This window comes from Neovison vison, chromosome 5, assembly GCF_020171115.1.
Source record: "Neovison vison isolate M4711 chromosome 5, ASM_NN_V1, whole genome shotgun sequence".
Taxonomy (NCBI): domain Eukaryota; kingdom Metazoa; phylum Chordata; class Mammalia; order Carnivora; family Mustelidae; genus Neogale; species Neogale vison.
The window spans coordinates 6,706,522-6,733,170 of record NC_058095.1 but is presented as its reverse complement, the minus strand read 5'-3'; the positions used below and the strand labels follow the sequence as shown (position 1 = coordinate 6,733,170).

General features: G+C 60.5%; 1 protein-coding gene across 1 annotated transcript; it reads left to right on the top strand.

The window, feature by feature from the left end:
• Positions 1-760: 760 nt before the first annotated feature.
• On the top strand, positions 761-25,586 carry KIF19 (kinesin family member 19). The gene is made up of 20 exons (XM_044250355.1): positions 761-837; positions 2,287-2,367; positions 12,922-13,032; positions 13,664-13,751; positions 14,080-14,216; positions 15,244-15,369; positions 15,701-15,895; positions 17,301-17,447; positions 18,865-18,987; positions 20,267-20,432; positions 21,084-21,258; positions 21,388-21,586; positions 22,189-22,459; positions 22,555-22,676; positions 23,159-23,292; positions 23,551-23,656; positions 23,853-23,949; positions 24,473-24,870; positions 25,062-25,221; positions 25,456-25,586. The coding sequence occupies exons 1-20, from the start codon at positions 799-801 to the stop codon at positions 25,584-25,586; spliced, it is 3,006 nt and encodes a 1,001-aa protein (XP_044106290.1). The 5' UTR covers positions 761-798.
• Positions 25,587-26,649: the final 1,063 nt, after the last annotated feature.

Sequence of the window (26,649 nt, the reverse complement as noted above, 5' to 3'; positions counted from 1 at the left end):
CCCCGGAGCAGGGACCGGAAACACCGGCTCTCCGTGGTTCATCAAGTTGGATGTAAATTCGAGCTAGTGGTGTCCACTGAGGCGGGCTCTTTGTGAAACACCCCGTGCCATACGCAGGTGCTCCCCTGCAACTCTCCAGTGGGCAGACTGGGCAGAGACAGCTCAATACCCCTCTGCCCTTGGACAGTGGCTGAAGACACGGCGCCAGACACCCCGGCCACAGCCACGATGCACGTTGTGCCCTAGGAAACACCGGGCAGCCAGTCGCCGCCCGGAGACGCCCAGACAGACGGGCAGGCGGGCAGGCGAGCAGCAGGTGCAAGCGGCCAGGACCCGGAGCACGGCCCGCGCAGCCGGCCGGGCGCCCCCTGGAGGTCAATGGGAGAGGGGCGCTGGGCGCGAGCCGCAGGGGTGGTGGGGGGCGCGGGGAGGCGCCCAGAAGCTCCCAAACGGACGCGGCGGCGCCGGGCGGACACAGGGTCGCGCCAAGGGCCGAAGGGTCGCACAGGCGGGCAGCCGCCCCGGAAAGCTCGGGCGCCTCCCGGGCAGAGGCCGCCGACTCTCGCCTACAGCGCGAGAGGGGCGGGGGCGCAGAGGCGGGAGGCGCCGCCGGGGCCCTCCCCTTGCCCCGCCTCCCGGTCAGCGCCCTTGGCCGGGGCGCGTTGTTGGTTTCGGGTTGTCAGGCAGCGCGGCAGCGGCGGCGGCGCAGGAAGGCTGCGAGGGACCCCACGGCGGCCGTGGGGGTGCGGCTCGGCCATGCCCGCTGTCGCGACCTGAGCCCCTCCATCCGCCGCAAGCATGAAGGACAGCGGGGACTCCAAGGACCAGCAGCTCATGGTGAGACCCCGACAACCTCCTCCCCGCCCCCATTCATAGCAACCCCCCACCCCAGAAACCCAGCCTCTGAGTTGGCCACGGTCACAGCTGTCCTGTCCCCTCACCCCGACTAAGGTCAGGGATGGGACTGTCCAGAGCAACTTTCCCCAAGTCCTGGATGTCAAGAAGGAAGGTATCCTGGCCATCCTGCTGAGAAGTCAGCCTAGCTTCAACCTCACTCCCCCCTTAAACCTTCCCACCAAGGGACCCCCTCCCATCCCTAAAGCTTGTGTAGATGGGTCTCTGGGGTGAGACTGCTCTCTGATCTAGAAAAGCCAGCGGGGCAGGGAGAGCCAGAGCTCCCTGAGCCAGAGCTCCCCTGGCGCTGTGGGGTCGAGAGTTTAAGGGGATTGGGAATCACAGATGGGCAGACAGGAGCCCAGGGAGCCAGAGCTGCTGGCATGGGGTTGAGAACAGCTGGTTACTGGGTTTCAACACAGATGCTGCCCGTTATTCCAGAGAAGTGTTGGAAGCAACCAAGGTGCAGCCCCTCCCTGAGCTCTGGGGGCTGGGACAGATGAAGGGGTGTGAGTGGGGTTCTCTGGGGCAAGTAGAGACTGAAGACAGACCCCTGGGGACGCCTGGGTGGCTCAGTCGGTGAAGGATCTGACTCTCGATCTCAGCCCTTTGTCTTGATCTCACAGTCGTGAGTTCAAGCCCCACACTGGGCTCCACGCTTGTCCCAGCACAGGACAGGGGAGGCAGGTCCTCTCTCTCCCACCTGTGGGGTTGGGCCCAGGAGGCCAGTAAAGATGATCTGACAGTCCGCAGAGGTCCCTCAGAGAGCAATGTTCTTACCTGGTATGAGGGTCCATCAGTGATGCCCATACTTCCAGCAGGCATTTCCCCTTGGTCTGCAAAAGAAATGCACCCCCTTGTTCTTTGGGGAGACCTATGCCCAGGATGAAGACCTACCAGCTCTTACCAGCTGGAGAATGGAGAGAAGCGGGAGCACCTCTCCTCTACCTGTGCCGGGTAGGAATGCAGTCAAGGGTTGTTAGGAAGTCAAGGTGCAGCCCCGTCCTGCCTCCAGCCAGGCCTGCAGCTTCAGGAGCCGTGCATCACTCACAGATGCACACACAGGCTGTTCCAGTGCCAAGTCTCCAAGTTCAAAGCCCTGGGGAGCTGCAAGTGCTTAATTTGGGCGTGTGACTGATGCAGGCTGGAGAAGCAGACCACTCTCTCCCCTGAGACTCTCCCAGAGGCCCGGCTCCTTGGGGAAATTCATACACTCAGAGGGAGCCCGTATGGCGTGGACCTGCTCCCCCCCCACCTGGGCGGTGGCCTTGAACTGCTGAGTTTTCCTTAAGACCAAGGATGCCTGGGATGGTCACATAGGGGAGAACCCAGGAGCCTTGCCCAGAGGAAACCTGGGGTCCTCTCATGCTTCTGTCTGGCCTTCCCTTCCAGGTGGCACTCCGGGTCCGGCCCATCAGCGTGGCAGAGCTGGAGGAAGGAGCCACCCTCATAGCCCATAAAGTGGACGAGCAGGTACACAGGGCTGTGGCCGGGAGCCACAGGGGGCACAGAGCTGTGCTCACCCGTGGCAGGGTGGGCATCTGCTTACCGGGTGGGGGCAGGAAGGGTCCCCGTGGCTTGCAGCATCACCCTCCCTCCATCCACCGAGCATCTGTGTCGCTGATGACATTGTCAAGGAAGCCAGGGTTCTTCTTCCCAGAAGCCTTCCCAGATTGATCCAAGGAGAGCCGAAAGCTTCCCTTGCATGGGTGGGCCCTGAGCTCTCCAGTCCAGCCCTTAAAGTGCCACATACCTTCCATGTACCTGTGACAGGATGTGCCCCACTTAGCAGGTCAGCTACACATGGAGCATGTCTGCTGCCCCCGGGGCGCATATCTCCGAGGTCTAGAGCTACAGCCTAACTCCGGTTCAGATTTTGCAAAGACTGCTGGTGTTTTGTAAAGTCTTAGGGTGTCCGTTTGCTCTGTTGGTCCTAGAGTCACCGTGATGTGGTGGGCAGGGCGAGTCCCGCCCCCATCTGTGCAGGGGGCAAATACGTACCAAGTGTCCCCAGCACACGGGGGGCAGCGCACGGATCTGGAGGCCACAGTGAGCAGAAGAGACCCCACTCTCGCATCCGGTACCTTCCTGGCCGCACAGGAGACAAAGCACTAATCAAAGCATTAACCTCAGCAAGGGCTGCAGAGAAACGTGTGGCGCTCAGAGGGGTTGAGTCAGCACAGGTCAGGGAGGGTTCCCTTAGGAGGTGGCACTTGAGGTAAAGCAAGAGAGGAGACGGGTACTTTGGGGGCTCACGGAGGGAGACCCTTCAACCAAAGGGCCTGGCAGGTGCAGAGGCAAAGGGTGACAGAAGAGGCCCGGTGGACCCAGCAGGAGGGAGAGGGCCGAGAGGTGTGAGGTGAGGCGGGGGACGTGGCAGGGGCCAGACTGCACACGCTTGGACCATGGCCAGGATGACTGTCAGGGTCAGCAGTGAGGACGCAGGTGCTGGGGTGCGGGTGGGCACAGTGGCGGGGACAGCTCGGTGGCTGCTGCTGTTGGCTTCTCCTGAGTGTCGGGGCTCATCAAGATGGCAAGGTATGCTGGTGAGTCCGAGAAGTCCAGGGGCATTGCTCCATGCAGTGAAGGGCCCGCAGGAGCACCTGCTGGGCCCAGGTCTGGGGCTGGAAGGCTGCACTCAGGAAGCCCAAGGGCAGTGAGAAGTGAGCTGGAGGCAGCCCGCCCACCTGCCCCTGGGCTCCCTGAGGGACAGGTGCCTCCTCCAGCCTCTTCCCTCAGCTCCCCTGGGCACCACAGAGCCTACTGGTGTCAGCCTCCCACTTTCTCTTTTTTTTTTTTTTAATTTTTTAAGATTCTTTTATTTGAGAAAAAGAGAGAGAGAAAGAGAGGGAGAGGGACAAGCAGACCCTGCACTGAGCAGGGAGCCCACGTGAGGCTCAATCCCAGGACCCTGAGATCATGATCTGAGCCGAACCAAGAGTCAGACTTGTAACCGACTGAGCCGTCCGGACACCCCTCCTCTATTCACTCTCAGGAAGGGGGAGCCTTCCTCAGAGACCTCGGAGAAAGCCAGGGGTGACTGCGAGGACCCCAGCTGTCCGGGTAGGCTGGGCAGGAGTAGGGGCAAACACACCTGCCATCACCCAGGGTGGGTTGTGCCGTCGCTAACTGGGTGGCCTTGGACGGGTTGTTTCTTGGAGCCTCAGCCGCCTTGCCCATAAGTGGGGATGGCAACCGTAATGCCCTCTCAAGAGCGTCTTTGCGGGCTCATGTGTGCTCAGCGCTTTCCCAGTGACCGGCACACAGTAGGAGTTTAATAGTTGTAAGTGGACATCATCAACTAGTGACTGCAAGCTCCCCAGAGCTGCTGGGTTGGCCGACAAGAGGGGCCAGCCTGATGAGCCAGAAACCTTCCAGGCAAAGACCACTCCCCATCTGTCCAGTTTGTCCCCAAGAATATCAGGTCCTCAGGGCGGGGACAATGATGGCTCTCTTCCTCTGCTGCTCCTGGCTCCCGGCCGGCGCGGGGGCTGAGAGGTATTAACTGATGTTGATAGAAACACTCTGGTCTGGGTACAGCCCACTGTGTGCCCACACATGCCGAACAGTGGCTCCTTTCTGTCCCTACAAGTGGAGAGGGAGGGTCTGGGCTGATCTGGCCCAGCTGTGTCTCTGAGAAGGTTCTGGACTGGGCAGTCCTAACAGGGCTGCTTCTTTGTCCGCTGAGAGTGGCAGGGTGGGTCGTCTGAGCGGCGTGGGCTCAGGGCTACCAGCATAGCCTGTGGGACAGTGCTGGGCTTGTGGCCTCGAGTGCCTTCTGTCCCCAGTGGGTTCAAAGATGGCTGTTCTGGCCCACATTTTTGGAGCAGCCACAGCAGTTGGCAGACTGGGAACCTCCTAACAGCCCCCATCTGTCAGCTGACAGAGAAGGCCCTCGCCAGTAGGAGGTGGGACACAGGAGCCCAAGAAGCAGAACGGACAGCCTACTTCCCTCAAATCCCATTCTGACCTGTCTGCCACCCCTAGACCTCTGTCCTTCACCAGCGACCCCCCCGCCGGTTTGTCTGCAAACCTGGCCCTCCTGGCGTGCACCCCCGGCCCTGATGGAGGTGGGGGATACAGGCTCAGTTAGCCTCGCTGACAGGCCAGCTGCTGGGTTAGCGCTGCTCCTTCCTCCTGAGGTCTGGAGCCTGGAGGGCCAGTGCAGTGACTTGGGGAGTGTCCCAGGACACCACAGCCTTGGAGTCTCTTCCTAGGACAGATGCAGGAGGGTCCAAGTGGCCTCACAGGGATCAGCATCTTCTAAAGCAGACACGGGGTTGGAACGAAGAGTTGCTCTGTCCGCACTTCTTTCCTTCGCTCCCTTCCTCGTGGCCATCGTGGCCCGGGTGGCTCAGTGTCACAGAAAGCCTCCCAACCCAGCTTCTTCTGGCCTCCAGCTCTGGGCTCTGCCTCTTGTCTCTGTTGGGTGGGTTACTTTTCCCTTGCTGGCGCCGTCGCAGGCCTGGGAGTGAGAAAGGCAAAGTGTCCCCCAGGAACAGAGGCCAATGTGCCTGGATTGTGGGGAAGTTGGAAGGCACACGTTTGTAAAGGGGGTGGTCTGGGTGCCTTGGCGGACTTGTGGTCTGAAGCCCCCGTCTCAATCCAGGACCAAAATCAGAAGACCTTTTTTGGGCAGTTTTTGGAGGCTAATGTAGGCCCAGTGCTTCCAAGTGCCTGGCATATAATAGGGGCTTAATAGATGTTAGTTTATTTAAGGACTGAGGTACAGGATGGCTTCGAGCCTAGAGGTGAGTGACACTTGGCCCACCTCCTGCTTCCTGTCTCCTGAGTCAGGGGGTGAAATGGTCACCTCCCCACCCGTGTGTTCTGGGAAGCCTGTGACCAGCACCTGAGGTTGGACTGCACCTGATGTCAGGCCCCTCGGGGACGCCATCCATGACCACAAAGGGAGGGCAGGTGCAGGCCGAGAGGCTGCGGGGGGGGGGTGTCTAGAAGTTCCCGGGTAGAAGCAGCTCCATTCCTTCCTCCCGCTCCCCGCCCCCAACCCGGCCCACTGCCTGCTGACCCTCCTCCCAGCTTTCCAGGCTATTTACCTACAGGATTTAAGTCACCTGACAACATGCATAATCCCATAGTTAGCCATCGTCTGCTCCGAGTCCCACTGTCGCCCCTGGGCTCCCGGGGCCCTGTCTGAGGAGCTGTGCCTGGGGTCCCCAGGCCCTGGCAGACCTCCAGCCTCTTTGTTCTCAACAGAAGACAGGGTAAGAAGAACCCTGCCCAAGGGCTGTTGGGAGGCTTTCTGGAGCTAGTGAGAGGGAGAAACCCAGCCACACATACAGCTCCCATGAAAGAAAGAAAGCATAGGGTGGGGTGACAGGTGCCAAGCGTCAGACATGAGTACCCTGGGGGGATGGTGGGGGGCAGCCACGCACCCACCCTCTGGAGGCTTCTCGGCCAGCCCATCATCCCCAAAGAGCTGAGCCTGGCAGGAAGTGACAGGGAAGGGATCCAAGGGCTCCCTACCGTGGGCCGCCCCCTGCCCAGCCCTTCCCTAGCACCCCCCCACCTCACCCCCCCCACCTCACCCCCCCCACTTTCTCCCATTCTGGATACTTACTATAAATGGAATTTTGCACTCCATGATCCTTCATGTCTGGCTTCGGTCACTGAGCAGCATGTTTTCAATGGGGTGGGGGTCCCAACTTCTTGGCTACTGTGAATATGGCTGTCAGAACATAAGGATCCCCAAACCTTGTGATTGGGTGGGTACGAGGCAGGTTCTAGTTCAAAAGGCGGATCTGTGTGGCCCCACTTCCCCCAGAGATGCTCAATTGGTGAATCTGCGTGGTACCGGGAGTCGGCCTCTCCCACACTCCTTGGGGGTCTCCGATGAAGGTGTCTGCAGAGACACAGCCCCATCTGCATCCTCGAGGCCATGCCTCCCCTCCTGCTGGGCCTCAGAGCCCTTGGAGTCCTGGAGGCCTGTGGGGGCCTGGCCAGGTACAGCTCTGTGCTAAGCAGCCTGCTGGGCCTCCGTGGCTTTATGAGCTCAGCAGGCTCCCGTCTGGTCCTTTCCAGCTAGCCTGACGGGGACACCTTTCTTGGGATCAGAGTCTCCAATTCTTGAGCACTCGTGGGTGAGCACATTTACAGTTAGAGATATGACCAGCAACAAATTCTCCTTCTTAAAAAAAAAAAGGCAAACAAAACCCCGGAAGCAGCCTCACAGGGGTGACCCCCACCTGGAGTCAGGCTTTCATCAGGCTCTGCCTCGTTTCCACCCTGAGGATAAAGGGGCTTCTGCAGGCTCCCTGGACCAGAGATGGAATTTCTGAGACCTGGGCCTTCCCAGATGCTCATTCTCCGCTGGGGCTTCCTGAGTAGGCTGCCAGGGTTGGTACAATTTCTTTTTTCAAGGCAACGGCCCTGTTGGCCCTCCCTGACTTCCAACTGGGAAGAACGTGGGACCCAGAGAGGGGATGCAGTTTCCTCAAGGTCACACAGCATTGTTGACCCTAAACCCAACTTGGGGCACCCCTTTCCTTGGAGATCTTCCCTGCCAGCCCTGGAGGCTCCAGGAGGAATGATCTGGGTCGGAGGGTGTCAACTGGGGGCGATTTTGTCCTCCAGAGGGCATCTGGCAACGCCATACCTGGGAGCGAGGCGTGTCACTGGCCTCCGATGGCCGGTGATGCTGCTAAGCTGCCTGCCGTGCACGGGACAGGTCCCCTCACAGTGATCCAGCCCAGAGTGCCAGTAGTGCCAAGACTGAACCACCCTGGCCTCAAAGGTCTCGACCTTTGCAAGCCAGGAAGAAGCCAGTGGAAAGTGCAAAGCTGATCAGAGCGCCAGCAGCTTACACGGCTGTGGCATGTAGCAGGAAGAACGGTTAGGCTTTGTTCGGGGTATTTCTCACCTAGGAGATGCTGGGGAGGAGCCCATCTGTCAGGGGCATAGAGTTTACAGATGCCCTCCCTCCCTGAGGCACCCTACTTCCCTCTGGATCTCAGATCTCAGGTTTCTGGGCTTAAAGTCTGGAACTATGGAAACGTCAAAATCTGCACTGAATGAAGAACTGGTATGAGAGGGAGGCCAGGGTAGGGGGGTGCTCTGCTGAGTCAGGAGGCCTGGCCTTTGCGGGGCAGAGCCCACCTTCCCTGGTCCTGGCCCTGCCCCCTGCCCTCCCGCCAGCCTGGGGAGGCCCCTGTGTATAGCGTGCGATCCAGTCCCCACTGGGTCCCCTCCCCCAGTCCCTGCTGAAGCCTCCCAGGGGCAGGTGGCCAGCATGCGGGGGTGTGAACATTTATGTTGCTGGGACTGTGAAAGAGAGCCCCCCCACCCCCGTGCTGAGTCCACCACCTGGGGGCTGGGGGAGTGGCCCCTCGAGGCCCCGCCCCCTCAGGTGCCGACAAGCCCCTCCCCCAGCAGGTGCTCCTGCCTTGGGTATTTTAGGGTTTGCGAGGCTGACATAACCAAATACCACAAACTTGGCGACTTTAACCACAGACATCGATTTTTCCACCATCCTGGAGGCCAGAAGTCCAGAGGGTCAGCTCCTTCCGAGGGTCCCGAGGGAAGGGTCCGTCCAGGCATCTCTCCTTGGCTTGCAGTTGGTTCTCTGGGCCCTATGGCTCTTCAGGTCCTCTTCCTTTGATGCGTGTCTGTATCCACACTTCACCTTTCCAAAAGGACACCGGGGTCATCCCAGATTTAGGGCCGACACCACTCCAGTGTGACCTCGTCTTACCTTTGGTATCTCAGCAATGACCCTGCTTCCAAATAAAGTCACGCTCTGAGGTTCTGGGGGGTTAGGACCTCAACATTTGAATTTGGGGAGGACACGGTTCACCCCATACCAGGTGCACATTGGCCCAGCCAGGCTGCTTTTGGTTCGCTCATTCGCTCAGGAGGCAGGGGTGGCCACCTGGGTGATGGGAGCCTGGGTTCTAGGAGCAGACAGCTCGCAGTCTGGCCCGCTCTCTGCTTGGCTGTGCAGTTTGGGAGCATTAATGGTGCGATTCTCATTACAGTGGAGGGATCTTGGAGTGTCTGGGGGAAATGTGTGCAAAGCACTTAGCACGGCGCCTGGTACACACAGAGCTCCCCCAAAGGCAGCTTCCTTCGGAAACATTCCCCAGGCGTACGTGGGGCACCGGCCAGGATGACATTTAGGGGGTGCGTTGGAGGCTACACAGGGGCCGGGGACAGCATGTGCTCACAGAGGGGGCCCAGACGGCTCGCCCCTATGGCCATCTTGGGCCCGTGCTCTGGAGATTGCGGGAGTGAGAACGGGAGGGAAAGTCCCTGAGCTCTCCTCCCAACGCTGCGTTTTCACAAGATCCGCCCCCTCCCCGGAGATTCTGAGCTGAGAACTGCTGCCCACCGCCTGCCTCTCACCCCCGGCCTTGCTCACACTTTTCTCTAGAATGTTCTCCTCACCTCACATCTGTTGGCCAACCCCTGCTGATCCTTTAAGACTTGGTGCTGGCACCGCCTCCTCCAGAAAACCTTCCTGTAGTGGTACCATCGCTTCTGACTGCTTCCTGCAGAGTCGGATGTGGGGAAACCTCATCTCACTTTTCCTCTCCCTGGGCCTCGCTTACTGGCTCGTACCTAGAAGCTTCCCCTGCCCTGCACGCCCTCTGCTGCTCTCTGGGGTAGCAGTCCAGAGGCCCCTCCACCCAACCCTCCCTGGCTCAGCTCCAGTTCACCTGGCCGAGGGGCACAAGGCCCTCATTGTATGGTAGGGTGGACAGGGATGGGGGTGATGCTCGGGAGGTGGGGCGTGGGCTGGGGACCCAGGCAGATGGAGACCCAGACAAAGACCTCTTTAAGAGGGGTCACGGCAGCTGTGCGGACAGTGTACTGATTCAGGAGCCCGGATATCAAAGGAGCCCAATGTCCAGGGTGCCATGAACTTGGCAGTGCGTGGAGGTTGTTTGAAGGTGATCCGGGGTGATGAGCATTGGTGTGTGCTGCTCACCCTCCCCTGCACCCAAGGTCCCCAGAGGGCCCCCCCCCAGCTGCCAGCCCTGCCCGCATCAGCAGGAGCGCTGGCGCCCGAGGGGTGAGAGCTGGATCTGCTGGTCGGGCTCCTGTTGCATCCCACCGGGACCCGTGCCAGGGGACTCGGAGGCAGCGTTATCTTCGTTGGGGTCTGAAACTTAATCAGGGCTTATGCTGCTGGCTTTAGGGCCAGAGACAGGAACTGGATCCTGGAGGAGGCTGATAGGGCGCTGGGGCTGCAGCCCTGAGGCAGTGGCGGGGACAGGTGGGCACCCCAGCTGACAGCGGCAGGCCTAGATGCCCTGCACTCAGCTCACCGAGGCCACCCAGCCTCTGGCAAGCGGTGAGGGGACCCAGTGGGTGGCCTTATTCTTTCCCTGAACGAAGCCCCTACCCAGCCGTCTGGAGCCATGCCCCCAAACCGGTTTACCTGAAATTACCAGGTTGGACGAGACTTCCAGGTGAAACTCCTGGGGCCAGGCCTCCTGGGGCGAGGCCTTACCCCTTCTCTCTTCCCTTTTCTATGAGAATCCCCGGAGTGGGCTCTGCTGGGACCCCCGAGGGTCTTAGACCCCCTCTACACGCAGCGAGCACGAGTGTGTACCTACTGCACGCATCCAAGTCATGAAGGAGGGGGCTAGACATCGGCACACACCAAGTGCCGAGAGGAGTCGGTGGGAGTCCCAAACTGGGACACTGTCCAGGGGTGTACCTCTTGCTTGAAAGGGGTGCATCCAGAGGGATCCACTGTGGATCTCCCACCCCACAGACCCGGGCTGGGCTCCAGGCCGGCCTCCTGCTGCCTCGCCGTCCGTCAGTCCCCTCTGTCCCTCAGGGTGACTGCCCCTCATGCCTTGTCTGTTCTCAAGCCCTTTACAGGGCTGTCCCTGGCCCCAGCTCCTCCGCTGGCCCAGGAAGGGAACTCAGTCGCTGTCTGTGCCACCTGGGGTGGCGTTGGGACAGCACATCCTCCTCAATGCCTGGCCCTCTTCTAGGACTCAGTTTGCCTCTTGGGTCAGCATCTCATCTCCAGAGTCAGATTAGGTAGGGACAATGCACACAGTGGGTGCTGACGCCACACCTGGGTGGGGGCACACCCTCCTACTGCCACACCCACCACGCATGGCCCCAGAGGGAGCAGAGGGAGCAGAGGGTATGCGTGACAGCAGGTTCACAGTGGTGCACAGGGAGCCCAAGACCCAGACCGCCTGGGCTCCCGGCCCCACTGTTTCTTAGCTATGTGACTTCGGGCCTCAGTGTCCCCAACTGGGGATAATGAATTCCTGTGAAAGGGCTCCATGAAGATGAGCTATCATTATCATGTATCTGGAGGAGGGTCTGGGTGTGAAGACACCCACTCCCTCTGTCCTTACCCCCTGCGCTCCCACTGGGAGTGGAAGGCACCATGAGGCCATCACGATGGCTGCAACCACCATCCGGCCCTGGAGCACAGCTGAGATTTGATGTGCCCTCGCTGTCCAGCATGAGCCCAGGTGCTCCCGAACACAGAGCTGCCTCTCGGGGGGCATCCCGATGGGATGGCTGGGGCGGAGAACAGGGACCCGACCTGGAGGCTCAGCTCCCAAGGGGACTTGGGCAGGCGCAGAGCCTGTGGCATCCTGGTGGCCCCCTCCAGGGGGTGGGGTGGCCCATCACCCGCATCCCTCCTCACTTCCCTGTGAATGAAGACCCTTGGGCATTTAATATATGCCCGGTGTTGTGCCCCCACACACCATACACGTTATCTCACGGGCTCTTCATAGCCCGCGGGCAGATAATAATTCTGTCCCATCCTGCGGAGGAGGAGACCCAGGCCCAGGCAGGTTAAAGGGGTCACACAAGGCCACTCTGCTAACAAGAGTACAATGGGTCAGGCGTACCTTGCCCTGACTTAGCTCTCCCACCTTGTCCTAAATCCTCCCGACTCCAGACCTCCCACGCATCTTTGAACACCTTCTGGCGTTTTCACCCATCTGGGCACTGTCTCTCCCCACAACTTCCCCAGGCCAAGAACCTCGGGCCAAGGCCCAGCCTCCTTCCTCTGCACCTTCCCTCCGTCCGGGACCAGGCTCAGCACACCCAGGACCCCTGAGGCCAAGGGAGGGGCAGAATGGAGCTGGACATGGAGCAGGCTTTGAGTTTGTTCTGGAAAATGGGTCCCTTGATCATCCTTGGAGCACAGGAAGAGCCTGGGGAAGTGCCGTGCGTGTCCTTCCAGCCCCACACACAAGCACATGGAGCCAGAGGCCCCCACCCCGCAGGGAGGGGAGCCCAGGATGGCCAACCTGTTCTGTCATCCTACCTTCCGACCCCTGGCCCTCCTTCCATCCACAGCTCAGGCTCAAGGCTGCAGGGGCCTTGATAAGTCGCCCCGAGCGCAGCCCACTTTCCTTGCCCCTGCCAGCTCGCAGTCAGTGGCTCTCTGCTCCACCCCTGGGTCTACCCACTGGCGGAGGCTGGGGCGTGGGGGTGAGGCAGACCAGGGGCTACAGACTTTGAACCCAGGTCCCAGGTTTTCAGTCCCAGTCCCCCTGCTTGCTGGTATGTGAGCTCGAACAAATGACTTCTTTGGGCCTCGATCTCTTCACCTATCAAATGGGAACAATTATGGGCCTTACCACCTGGCCTTGGAGTGGGGGGTTAAGTGAGTCCATGTGTCGAAAGTGCTTACAGCAGGTCCTGACACACAGTAAATGCGTCATAAATGCAAGCCATTGGTACTGTTCCTGCCCCTCTGGTAGAGGTGCACAGGGCATGGTGTTGCCCTTAGAGGGAGGGCCCCCCCAGGTCTGTGGCCTGGGGTGCCTGGCACTCTTGGCTCCTATGGCATTGTCAGTCGATAGGGAGGCTTCCCTGTGGGGTGTCCAGAGCCAAGCCCCCAGATCAGACACCCCGGCGGAGCTGACGGGGTAGGGCTGGGCCTGGGGCTCAGTGGCCTGTGGCTGCTTAGCTTGCCCCATGTCCTGGGTGAGGAGAGCTGAGGCCAGAGTTGACATCAGTGTGGGCCTCTGGCCCCGTGGTGACTGCCAGACGCCCCCCACTCGGGGACTTTTGCAGATGGTGGTTCTCATGGACCCGATGGAGGACCCCGATGACGTCCTGCGGGCACACCGTTCCCGGGAGAAGTCCTACCTCTTTGACGTGGCCTTTGACTTCACTGCCACCCAGGTGGGGGAGGGCCTGGCCCTAGGGACATGCAGGAGCCCCTCTCCAACCTTTGAACCCCACCCTGAGGAGAGAGCCCTCAGGGGACCCTGCCACTGACCCTTCAGCCCTCCCTCCACTGTTAGCTCGCTGGCTTTCCCCTCTACCACATCCTCATGCATGCAAATGTGCCTATATGGCTTACACCCAGCCTCTTGCACGGGCACACCTGAGTCAGTGGGCAGATGCTATCCGTGTGGAACACCCCCAGGCTGGCCCCCATGGGAGCTGGAGGAGGGCGCACGAAGCCCATCTGGTGTGGGGAGGAGTCTTGGGGAAGCTGACACCCTCCCAGGGACCCCTGTCTTCCCCATCTGGGGAGTGCTCCTAGGAGCAGATGTGATGCGTCCTTGGGGCGGGGGGCTGGGAGCCAGTTGTGGGGGCAGGTGTCTCAGGCGTCCTGAGCTCTTTTTAGGCTGGTGTCCCCCATGGGGCGAAAGCAGAGACCCCCCAGCCCCCATTCTTTGCCCCTACTCCTCGGTCTGAGAGTCCCAGAAACAGAAGCTGCTTATGCTGGGGGCAGGACGGCCGGTGGGTATGTGTGCTCCACCCCACGTGTACCTGAGGCCCCTGATGGGTCTACTCTTCCCGGCAGGAGACGGTCTATCAGGCTACTACCAAGAGCCTCATCGATGGTGTCATCTCTGGCTACAATGCCACTGTCTTCGCTTATGGCCCCACAGGTGACGGAGGGGCCAAGACCATGGGATGGGATGGTATGCCCCATTTGTCCCCCTGGAGCAACAGGTCCCTGACCCTCCATCAGAGAACTGCTCTAGCCCCAGCTGAGGCCAGAATCAAGCGTGTATCTGATCCCAACGCCCGCAGGGTCCTCTGGCCCCAGAGGCCCCATCACCAGCCAAGAACGCCATCCTCCCTGCCCCCTCCCTCCTTGGCCATTTGGGAGGTACCCAGCCTTGAGGCTAGACCTAGGTGTGCCAGGAGCTCCTGTCCAGCAAAGCCGCGATTCTCGCCCCCACACTGCTCACCCCCCACCGTGTTCTGCCCCAGGCTGTGGGAAAACCTACACCATGCTGGGCACAGACCATGAGCCTGGCATCTACGTTCGGACCCTCAATGACCTCTTCCGTGCCATTGAGGAGACCAGCAATGACATGGAGTATGAGGTGTCCATGTCCTACCTGGAGGTGAGCCTCCCCTGACCGCAGCGTAGGCAAAAAGCCCCTGGGACAGCCGCACACACGTTGTTGGTCCCACTCTGCAAAAATCTGAGGCTCAGAGAGGTTACACTAGGTTAACATCACACAGTAAGTGAGGGGGCAGGGATTCAAACTCAGGACCCCAGACCTTGAAAGCCAAGCCCTGCCTATTTTGCCATACCTCAAAGTACCCTTGACCCTGAGCAAAGACCTCGGCCACCCTCCCAAACAGCTCAGCGCCTAGCTATCCTCAAAGGCCCCTTCCTGAAAGCTGTGTCTGCCCTGCCCCGCCACCTCCAGGCACGCTGTGGGCATGGGTACAGGTGAGACCTGCATGCGTGCACAGGCCTGAACCTGCCAGCCTTTGATCCCCAGCCTTGGCCCCCAGCGTCCACCCCGTGGGAGCGCTCCCGCCAGGCAGCAAGGAGGCATCGGCGGTAGGAGTGTGCAGAGGCCGGAAGAGGCAGAAGAGCCAGTGGGCTCCGTGCCACCTGGCTCCTGGCTGCCCCTGCTCCCTCCGGGAGCTGATAATCTCCTGGGTGACAGCTCAGGAAGGGCAGTGAGGCGTTGCTGCTAGCCACAGTGCTGCAGCCAGCACGGCATTGACTCAGCCAGCAAGATGCCCTTGTAGGGGGCGGTGTAGCGTAAGGGTTGCCTAGCAACAAGCAGGACTGGCCATCCGTCAGGTCCCTATCTTCTGCCCAGTGCCCAGCCCTCCTGCAGAGGGATTCCACTTGGTTCTGAAGCTTTCTGTATCCCAAGTTCTGGCAGCCCAGTGTTTCCCCGTGGATGCTGAAGCCCCATTACCCCCGCCCGACAGAAAGGAGGGGGTCTTTCTCCTTAACCAGAGTTTCCCTAAGAGGAGTCTGGAGCTCCCAGGCTGGGGCTCAGGATGTGGGAGCTCCTGTCCCCGTCTTGCTTGGGAGGGATGGGGAATCTGGTCCATGTCTGGACCTCCTGCCCTTAGTCTCCCCGTCACACCTGTCCCCCGCCCCTCCCCCACTGGCACCATCAGATCTACAATGAGATGATCCGGGACCTGCTGAACCCCGCCCTGGGGTACCTAGAGCTGAGGGAGGACTCCAAAGGGGTGATCCAGGTGGCTGGAATCACCGAGGTCTCCACCATCAACGCCAAAGAGGCAAGTCTTGCACAGCCAGCGGGGCAGTGGGGAGGGCCGTTCTCTCCTATGGGGCAGGAGGGGACAGAGGACGGCAGGCAGGGAGCCGCTGCCCGCTCGGCTGGGGCTGGAGCTGGGACAGACACAGAGAGTCCCGTATCCAAGCAGGGGGCTCTCACCTGCTTCCGTGCCCCTGGCTGCGCTCACCTTGGGGGGACGAATGAGGCAACCGGCCTCCAGACTGCCCCTCACCCCACCCAGGCCCCTTCCCAACCTCCAAGATGCGGGATGTGGGGGCAACCCCACGGATCCCCAAGAGAGGCGTTCTTCCCACCCCCTCCCTCCCGCCCAGATCATGCAGCTGCTGATGAAGGGCAACCGGCAGAGGACCCAGGAGCCCACGGCTGCCAACCGGACGTCCTCCCGCTCCCACGCCGTGCTCCAGGTGGCCGTGCGCCAGCGCAGCCGGGTCAAGAACATCCTGCAGGAGGTGCGGCAGGGCCGCCTGTTCATGATCGACCTGGCTGGCTCTGAGCGCGCCTCCCAGGTGAGGTCAGCTCCCCCAGCACTGGGGAGAAGGGTTTCTGGGGGGTGGGGAGAGCGCAGGGATGCTGACCTCCCCGCGTCCGCAGGAGATCACGGGGGAGGCCATCCTCAGCAGGGTGGGGATGAGGGGGCCCCCCTGGGTCAGGGACTGAGGAGTGTCCCAGAGGAGCATGATGGGAAGAGGGGGTGGGGTGTCCCAGCTCTCTGTGGGAAAGGGCGTGGGGTGAGGAGTGTTTCTCCGGAAGGGAGACGGGCGGCCCTGGAGGAGGGCCAAGGGGGTGAGAGTGACTGGGCCCAGATGAGGAGCTGGGATGGGGGACACAGATGCCCCCTGACTCGGGGGGGGCCCTGCCTACCCCATCGAGGAGAGAGGAAGGCCCATCGCCATCTCTCAGAGCATTTGTCCCCGACACTGAGCCCTGCTCCCCTGGCTCTATGGCCTCGGCCCCAATGTGTGGGCCCAGGTCCCCCTCCAGGCAAATTGGGAGGTTTCACGGTCCCCCAAGGGATGAGGCCGGGTGATGTCACTGCTAACAAATCCAGGGGACAGGCCAGTGGCCAGAGAGAATTAACAGGGTTTCATGTTCGAGCCTGTGAGACTGGGATTCAATGGGGCGGGGGGTGTTCAAGAAGCACCCCCCTCTCCCCCGGGAGGGCCTGAGGGCTTCTTGGAGGGACACAGCGGAGCAGCCAGGGAGAGGGGTGTCCCCCGAGGCCCCAGCTTTGGAGGCCCAGGCCCAGGCAGCTCTGAGCAGAGCCTCCTCACCCTTACCAGTGTCCTTGCAGGCCCAAGGGAAGGAGAGAAGCCCAGCACACTCACAGGCGCGTGCTAGTGCGCTCTCACACCCCTCCCCCTACACACGAACACACGCGCACATTCTTTCTTCCACACACGCACCACACTCATTGCCTCACATTCTCTCTCTCTTTCTCACACACACACTTTCCTCATATTCTTTCCCTCACATTCTTTCTCTCTTCCCCCGTATCCCGAACACTTCCCACATATTCACACACACACACACACACATGCACTTCCCTCCTTCCCCTGAAGCCCAGGGCACGCTGTGGAGCCACATGCCCGTGCCCACGCCAGCTCTCAGCTGCCAGGGAGGCCTCAACCTCTTTCCACGTCATTCTGGGCGCCGTGGGGCCAGCCCCTGAGGGAGACAAGGGCCAGGCTCTCAGCCCTCCTCAGAAGCAGTCCGCCACGCTCTTCAGAGGCCTTCCGGTTCTCTCACCTTCTCGAACGCCCTGGATGACCCCAGGAGGAGGACGAGCCTCGGCCCTGGGTCACCCCCACATTTCAGAGCATGGAGGGAGGGGGAAGGGCTCGTGGCCCAGGGCGGTGGTGAAGCCTGTCCCCTGCCCCACAAGGCCGCTTCTGCCTCCGCTCCCCTCCCCAGACGCAGAACCGCGGGCAGCGCATGAAGGAGGGCGCCCACATCAACCGCTCCCTGCTGGCCCTGGGCAACTGCATCAACGCGCTGAGCGACAAGAGCAGCAACAAGTACATCAACTACCGTGACAGCAAGCTCACCCGGCTGCTGAAGGTAGCCCCACGCCGCCGGGACCCTCACCCCCAGGGGGGCTGCCAGATGGGACAGATCGAACACAGGCCACCAGAGGCACCCGGGTGGCTCAGTCGGTTCAGGCCATGACCTTGGGGTCCTGGGATCGAGCCCCACATGGGGCTCCCTGCTCCGTGGGGGGCCTGCTTCTCCGTCTCCCTCGGTCCTTCCCCCCCCAATGCTGCTCATGCTCTCTCCCTCCTTCCCTCTCTCTCAAATAAATAAATAAAATCTTTTAAAAACACGTACAGACCACCCAGCTACGTGAGAATTTCAGATAGACAACAAAATGTTTTAGTGTAAGTATGTCCCATGCAACATTTGGGACATACTTATACTAAAAAAAAAAAATCATTCATTGTTTATCTGACATTCAGATTTAACTGAGTAACCTGTATTTTGCCTCGTGAGCCCAGCCAGAGTGGGCAATAGGGAGGGAAAGGCACTGCACCTGACAACCCTCCCACCAGGGCTGCAGGGCTGAGGGAACTAGGAGCCACCTGGATTTGGGGTTCCGGTGGACATCAGCCTCAGGGCTCACAGGGTCTGCCATTTAGGGTCCACCCCTGGCTGGGCCTCAGGCAACTAGCTCCTTTCTTCCCGAAGCAACCCCAGGCATGGGGGAAATACTGTTTCCATTTATGAGCTTCCCAAGGGCCCACGGTAGTAAGTGCTGGAAGAAAGACAGTCTACGGTCCAGGATTAGTGCAATGTCACCTGAGCCCACCCTCAGCTGGCCGCCATCCGTGTGCCCATAAGCTGGGAGGGGGGGAACGGTGGCGCAAATGCTGCCATTTTTAAGAGCAAGGAATTCAAGTCACTCTGTTGCTAATCGTGGGAGCCGAGGCTTTCTCCCCACTCCCCTCTCCTGCATCCAGGGCTGTTCACATGGAACAAGGGAAGGGGCGGCCACAGGCCACATTCACCCGTCATACAGTGGTCCCTGTTCCCCCATCCCTCACTGCAGCCGTAACAGCAGTGCCATCAGCCATCAGAAATAGGGAGTCGGGGGGTTTCTTGAGATGCCAGAGGGGATAGGACAGGGGGGAGCCCATAGGGCACCTTCCCACCTGTTCCCAGCCGTCAAGGCGGCTGCCTTTCCTCGTTCTCTGGTATGAGAGGAGGGAAAGGGAAAGCCCGGAGGCCCTGACCGGGATCAGATACTTGAAATATTCAAATGGAAATTTGGAAAAGAAACCACAAGTGGGAAGAAGGAACAGAAGGAGGGGGGATATCTGGGCCCAGGGGAGTCCATGTGATGCTCGACACCAGCACCAGAGGGAATGTGTCTGTGAGGGTGCGTGTGACAGAGCGCGGGAGACCCCACAGCCTGGTAGGGGCAGCAGGGTCCCGGGGAGGTGGTCGCTGGCTGACTGCAGCCTGCCCTCCCCGCCGTCAGGACTCCCTGGGCGGGAACAGCCGCACCGTGATGATCGCCCACATCAGTCCTGCCAGCAGCGCCTTTGAGGAGTCCCGGAATACCCTGACCTATGCCGGCCGGGCCAAGAACATCAAGACCAGGGTGAGGTCCTTTCCCGGCTGAGACTGAAGTCCCTGGAGGGATCCCTGCCATCCCACACTCCGCTCTCTCTGGAGCCGGCCACTGTGGCCCTGGCCTCCATCCCCAGACCCATGTCGCCCCAGGCCCTGCCCAACTCCTTCGCTCTTCAAGCGAGGCCAGACCTCCCCACGCTCCCATCTCGTGGTTTAGGGAAGCAAGGCTGAAGGAAGTGAAGTGACTTTCCAGATGGGCACTGAGACCAGAAATGAGGCCGGCTTCCGAACCCATGTTGTCCCCTTCGGGCAAAGGCGTTAGAGTCCCCGTCACCTGATGTAGGAAGCTTCTCTTGACCCGCGTGCGTGCAAGGGGCAGATGGATGTGCGGGAACAGACACTCGCCAGATAGAACTTAGGAACCCTCCCACAACACGGCACTTTGCCAGCCACTGTCCCCGGGGCTTTGTGTGTTATTCCAGCCCTCCAAGAACTTCATGGGAGCAGGAGACATGTCCTTGAATATTGACAGTTCAGAATATTGTTAATATTCTGGCATGTGAAGCCAACAGTAGATGCTGAGGCAGCGAGGAAATGGGGCAGTGGGGGAGGGCTGGTGGGACCTGGTGGAGCTCTTTGGGGACTGTCGGTGTGACTGTGTGACAGTGGGACTCTGAAAGATGGGAAGGACACTCTAGAAGGAGGGGGTAGCAATAAGCGTAGAGGTTTCAAGAGCAGGAAGGAGATGGCATCTGATACAGCTGGAGACGACAGCACAGCTCCTCAACCAGAGCGGAATGTTCCTGGTGAAGCAGTGATGAAAGGAAAATTGAGAGGGGCATCTGGGTGGCTCAGTCAGTTAGGCATCCGACTCTTGATTTCAGCTCAGGTCCTGATCTCATGGGTTGTGGGATCGAGCCCTGCCCTGGGCTCCCCGCTCAGCGTGGAGTCTACTTGAGAGTCTCTCTCCCTCTCCCTGGGTTCCTCCCCTCGCTCATGCACTCAGCCTCTATCTCTAACATACATAAAATCTTTTTTTAAAAATGATAGTGGTGGGCCCAGGCAAAGGAATTAGAACATTTCTCCTGAGCAGTAGGGAGCCACTGAAGGTTGAAGAGCAGAAGCAGCAGCAGAAGTGTGGGTCCGGCAGAGGCATGGAGTGCGATAGGTTTAGGGGTTGGAAGCCAGGGGGACCGTAACTGTCATCTAGGAAGACGAGGGGCAGAAAGAGAAAGAAGACCCTGCAGGCTGGCCCCAGCCTCTGGGGTGACTCTCCCTGCTCTGCCCCCGCGGTGTGCTCCCCACAGGTGAAGCAGAACCTGCTCAACGTCTCCTACCACATCGCCCAGTACACCAGCATCATCGCGGACCTGCGGGGCGAGATCCAGAGGCTCAAGTGCAAGATCGATGAGCAGGGTGGGCGGGGCCAGGCCCAGGGCCGGCCGGAGCGGGGTGACATCCGCCACATCCAAGGTGTGTGTGTAGATCCGTGCTCCTGGGGGCCTATCTCAGGCAGCCCTCCCAGCCTGTCTCACATTGCTCGGGGGGTCAGGTGGTGCCGGGTTCAAATCCAGACTCGGGCTTTTTCTGGGCCGGTAGCCTTGGGCTAATCATCATTCAACCGCCCTGAACCTTCTATTTTTCAAGCGTTGTATATAACAGTGGTCTCTGGTTCAGAGACTTAACATTGACTAAGAGTCGGTGAGATCACAAGATTGAGAGACATGTGAACACTTAGCTGGGGGGGGGGGACATTCTCAAGGCCGTGAGGCTGTGCCCAGCATCACTGGAACGGGTACCATTCTCTTGTAGATTTGTGTATTTGCTATGGATGGTTTTCCCACAGAAGGCAGTAAAGTGTCTAAAGGCCACCTTTTATAGTTGGCATAAAGGTTCTGTAAGGGCTAGTGGATGCCCAGGTCATACAAGGGACCTGGGGATCACCCGTGGACCACACCCAGAAGACTCAGTGTGGAAGTAAGGTGTGGGAGGAAGTAGTAATCCAGGAGATCTTTTGGGTGGTTTAGGAAGACAGGGATGAGGGAGGGCCCCATGTAGGCCCAGATTTGCCTGGCCTGACCCTCCCTCCTCCGCTGATTGCCTCTGCCCCCATCCTCCGGGCAGCCGAGGTCCAACTGCACAGCGGGCAGAGTGAGCAGGCCGAGATGGGACAGCTGCGGGAGCAGCTTATCAGCGCTTTCCAGGAGCAGATGGATGTGCGGAGACGCCTGCTGGAGCTGGAGAACCACGCCATGGAGGTCCAGATCGACACATCCCGCCATCTGCTCACCATTGCCGGGTAAGCAGCCCCTACCCCGGGGCCGTCCAGGTCCCACCCTGGACCTGGACAGAGAGTTTGGGAGCTGCAGCCGCACACTGTGCCCCTGTGGTCTGACTCCCCTGTCTCCCTGGGGTGGGCTCACGGCAGCTGGGAGCACGAGAAGTCCCGCAGGGCGCTCAAATGGCGGGAGGAGCAGCGGAAGGAATCCTACACCAAGGACGACAGCGAGAAGGACTCCGACACGGGCGATGACCAGCCGGACACCCTGGAGCCCCCAGAGGTGGCCTCAGCCCGGGAGAGCATTGCCGCCCTGGTCGGGGAGCAGAAGAAGCTGCGGAAGCAGAAGGTGCCTGGGGCTGGGGGCAGGGGGGTGGTTTCAGAAGGGGCTGGGAGCTCAGCCCTGGGAGTTCAGGCTTCAGATCTTCTGTGACCTCGCTCAGTTCCCGCTTTGTGGTTCACTTACTCATCTCTGAAATGGGAGTAGTCGTGGTGTGGTCCTTCGTGGGGATGTTGGGGACATTAAATCAAAGCCTTTTGCATACCAAGGATTCAAATAATGGTGGTCAGTATTTTAATTAGGACTTTCCAAATCAGGGGTCTTGTTCTTCTGCTCTGGAGCGTACACCCAGACCAGGGCTTCAGTGCGTGGTGATGAGCCCTGAGGACATCAGATGGGCTGGAGTGGGGCAGATACCCACAGAGCTGATTGCAGGGGCAGGCTGTGACCAGGGTGGCAAAGAAGGTGGGCACAGAGGGGTCACTTAGGAACCCTTGGTTTCAAGGGTCACTTGGTTTCAAGGCCCAAGACACAGCTTCGAGGGTTAGCCCCAGAACGGGGCTTCAGCTCAGAGGGAGCTCGGGGGCTAGAAGGGCGCGGACGGCTAGGAAGATGGGTTTGGGGGTGCAGGACCCGCCCCTCGCCTGGTGCTGACCCCCAGCCGCCCTCAGCTGGCGCTGGAGCAGCGCTGCCGAGAGCTTCGTGCGCGCGGCCGGCGCCTGGAGGAGACGCTGCCGCGGCGCATCGGCTCGGAGGAGCAGCGCGAGGTGCTCAGCCTGCTGTGCCGCGTGCACGAGCTCGAGGTGGAGAATACAGAGATGCAGTCGCACGCGCTGCTTCGGGACGGCGCCCTCCGCCACCGCCGCGAGGCCGTGCGCCGCCTGGAGCAGCACCGCAGCCTCTGCGACGAGATCATCCAAGGCCAGCGGCAGATCATCGAGGGTAGGCCCCGTGCGTCCGAGACCCCAGGGACCCCCTCCACCCGCGGAGCCTCCCAGGGCACGCCCTGAGTCCTGCCCCTGCCCCTGCCCCGGCAGACTACAACCTGGCCGTCCCGCAGCACCTGGAGGAGCTGTACGAGGTGTACCTGCGGGAGCTGGAGGAGGGCAGCCTGGAGCGGGCCACCATCATGGACCGGGTGGCCTCCAGGGCCCTGCAGGTGGGAATGCGGGCAAGCCTGGGCCTGGGCAGGAACACCTGTACTGATGGAGGGACTGATGCCCCAGGCAAAACCTGCGGGTAGCTGGGGTGGGGATGGGACCAGGCTGGGCACCCCAAAGAGCTAGCTCCCCTTCCTTCTTATCCCACTCAAAGCTTTGCCTTGCCTGAGTAAGGTGCCCGTCCCAGGGCATTCTTCTCTGGCACTGGTCCTTACCCAGAGTCTGAAGGTCAGGATTGGCTATATGAGCTATCCTAAATGGGCTCCCAGGAGACCAGACCATCCAGCAGTGCCACTGGGGATGCCTAGCAGACCACAGGGTATCTCTTGTGAGCCGGAGCGCAAGCCCACTGCTCTCTCCAAATTCCTAAGCCCCGTTACAGCCCTGGTCACCTGGCATGCCTGTCACCCCATGCTGTGCCCTGGTCTGGTCCAGGACCAAGTCTTCTGACCGCCCTCCCCCTGCCCCCTTCCCTCCCCAGGACAGCTCCTTGCCCAAAATTACCCCAGCAGGAACCGCACTGACACCAGAGTCTGACCCAGAGAGTGTGAAGACTCTGAGTTCTGAGGTTCAGCGCCTGCAGACCGGCATCCTCCCCCCGCTCGGCATGGACAGGTGAGGCCAGAGACCACCTCCGGCCAGTCCTGCCAGCCTGAGCCGCCACCTGCTGGGCTGTATCCCAGGGATGCCAACCCAGACTCGGGTTCCCTGGGGAAGATGGGGCAGGAATGAGAAAGGGAGGTGGTGGCACAAGTCTGGAGCCAGGACGCCTGGGTTCTCCCTTCACACAAATAGCTCTCCCCTGGGGTGGAGCCGGGGCCTCAGTGGGACCAGCCAGGTCAATAGCCACCCACCCTCCTCTGCCAACCTCAGTGAAGCCAGCCGCGTGTTCAAAGCCAGTCCCCGGGCCTGGCAGGTGAAGAGCTCCTCTGTGCCCACGCCGCCCCCCATCCAGATCGGTGGTCTGGTGACCCAGGAGGTGAGTACTGAGCACCACTGACCCCCGGGTTCCACAACTTGGGGGGGGTGGCAGGGACGCAGGGTACACACCCAAGGGTTGGGATGGAGGACCTCAAAATGACTCTCACCCCTGAGGTCCTGCTGTCTCTGCTGAAGAAGACAAGGGGTCCCTGCTGGGTCTAAGGTCTTTCTCTTCTCAACCACCTCCCCCATAGGCCCCCACTCAGGACAGCCTGGTCAGCCCGAGCAGCCGGATCAACTCCTCCCCCGACAGCAGTGAGAATCTGTCAGAGATCCCCTTGTCCTGCAAAGGTGTGCCCCCTGCCAGCCCTGTCAGCATGAGCCCAGCATCATCTAAACCGTTCGGGTCACCCAGCCCTCCTGCCCTGCTGACCGCACCCACGCCTTGGGTGCCACCCAGTCTGGAAAGAGGCTCCCGTGCCCAGAGGGGATTAACCGCCTGCTCAAGGACACACGGAGCACTGAGGGCACAATCAGAAGTCAGAATGGGGCGTACGTGACAGTTAGGATCCTGCCCCCCCTCTTCCCACCAATAATTCTAAGAGCAAATACAGACAGGATTCCCTACCCCCTAAGCCCATTTTCTCAATTAATCCTCACAGCAGCCCTGTGGGGTTAGTTTCGCCAGCCCACATTCACAGATGAAAGTCAGGGTCCGAAACGTGCCCCAAGTTTCTTAAATAGCAAGCAAGTGGGAGTGCTGGAATCAGGACCCAGGCCCTCTGATCTGCCTCGGCTGGAGGAGGGGTGTGGGAGGCGGGAGATTATATGTGGTCTGGAGCTCAGGTGGGGTGCTCCTTCTGTCCCGCTCCAGAGAGGAAGGAGATCCTGACCGGTACCAAGTACATCTCCGTGAAGGCTGCTCGGCGGCGCTCTCGGGCTTTGGGCCCTGAGGGGCGCCACCTGCTGGCACCTGCCGGGGAGCGCAGGAGCCTGTCCCCACACTCGCCCAGCGAGGCTGAGGATGCGCAGCCGCCGGGCCCTCTGGCCTGCAAGAGGCCGCCCAGCCCCACGCTGCAGCACGCTGCCAGTGAGGACAACCTGTCAAGCAGCACAGGCGAGGCCCCATCCCAGGCAGTCGGGCACAGTGGCGATGGCGCCGGGCCCTGGATGCGTGGCCAGAAGAAAAGCCCGGGCAAGAAACGGGAGGAGTCACTAGAGGCCAAGAGGAGGAAGCGGCGGTCCCGGTCCTTTGAGGTCACGGGGCAAGGGGTGAGACAAAAAACAAGGGATGGGGTGTCTGCATACCTTCGTTGTGGATGGGGGCCTGGGGGCTTCTGCACCACCCTCCATGCCTCTGTCTCCCAGGCTGGCATAGGGGGTCAAGGGGGCTGGCATATAGGGCAGACCCCTGTAGCAATACCACACAGCTGACTCACCTGCCTGTTCTCCAACCAACACAGCTCTCCCGCCCCAAGACACACTTCCTGGGGCCCCGTCCCATGGAGAGCATCTCGGATCATAGGGTGCCAGTGTGCGGACACCCAGCACCTGGTATCCGGCATCTGGGGAAGGTCACGCTGCCTTTGGCCAAGGTCAAACTCCCTCCAAGCCAGAGCACAGGTCAGTACCAGCAAGGGACGGAATGGGAAAGGCGGCAGTCTTGGCCAGCCCAGGGAGAAGGCATGCTGAGCCCCCTGCACCGAGGGCCACTCATTGCTGGAAACCAGGTTCTCACAGAATATTTGTGGGACTGGCATCTTGGGGTCGTGCCCCTAGGGAGTTCAAGGCCACTGGGTGACCAGAGAGGGAATGAGGAATTTCTAAACCCCTGCCCCTGCCCTTCCCCTGTCACAGGTCCTGGGGACTCCTCACTCCTCACTGTTCCCTCCAACGCAGCTGGTATTTCCCGACGGGCTGCCCGGGGGCCCCGCCTGGCTCACGGCACAAGCACCCATGGCAAAGACGGATGCTTCCGGCATACCTGAGGGGTATGGAACAGCCCTCCTACCCCCAAGGCTGGATGGGGTAGAGCCAAAAATGGGAGATGGCGGCTGGGCAGATGGGGGTCCCCTGCGAGCAGGAGCTCAGGAACTCAGAAGGCTGGGGATCCTGAGACCCAGGAATTATGAGGGTGTCTGCCCAGCACCTCCATGCTTTCAGTGCCACTGGGGACGGGAGGCGAACTCAGGAGGCATGGCCAGAATGACGGGACTTCCTGGCCTCCCAGCTCTGGATAGAACCCTGTTGCCAAAACCCCGTAGAGACCTGTGGCCAGACTCAGCCTTGGAGATGGGGAGGGGTGAGGGAGCTGTTTGTGGGATGGGGCCCCTGGGCCCAGAGCTGGAGCAAGGAAGGCATCCTGGATGGCTGGGGAAGGAGCGGACAGTCACTTGGCGCATACTGTGGCAGAGGAGGGAATCTGGTTTTGTTACTTGGCAGTGTAACAATAAAATCCCATGTGGGTCTTGACGGTTCTGTTGGAAATGAGACCTTGTATGGAATGTGGAGCGGCCACGACTGATTAAGAGGCAACCCAACGCCATCCTCCTCACTCCCCGACACCCCATCTCCCTCTGGCTGGTTACACAGATGCCTGAACACCTGGGGGAAAGGGGCTCTTCTCTACACTGTGCCCAGGAAAGGTGGGCCCGACAAGGTCCGTTCATGCCCTTTCCCACCAGCCTTCACACCTGCCTCGGTTCCCTCTCATGAGAGCTCAGAGACCTCGGGAGGCTCAAACCATAGAAAGCCTAATTACCCGAATGGGGGTGGGACGGTGGTCCCCTCTGGAAGTCAGGGCTCAGAAATTGCCCAGCTAAGGAAGCCTCTTGGCTTCAAGGTAGGAAAACTCTGGCAAGGGGTCCTGGGGTCCTCCAGTTTTCCCAGGCTGGCCCATCAGGTTGCTCTTACCTGCCCTGTTCCATGTGGGGGTGGGGGACCCTCGGGAAAAGCTAATGAAAGATAAGGTACCCCCACACCTGTGGGACCCTCCTGGGGCTGTTTTAACCTGGGAGCTGGGTGGTTCAATCATCCCCTCCGCTCTCTGAG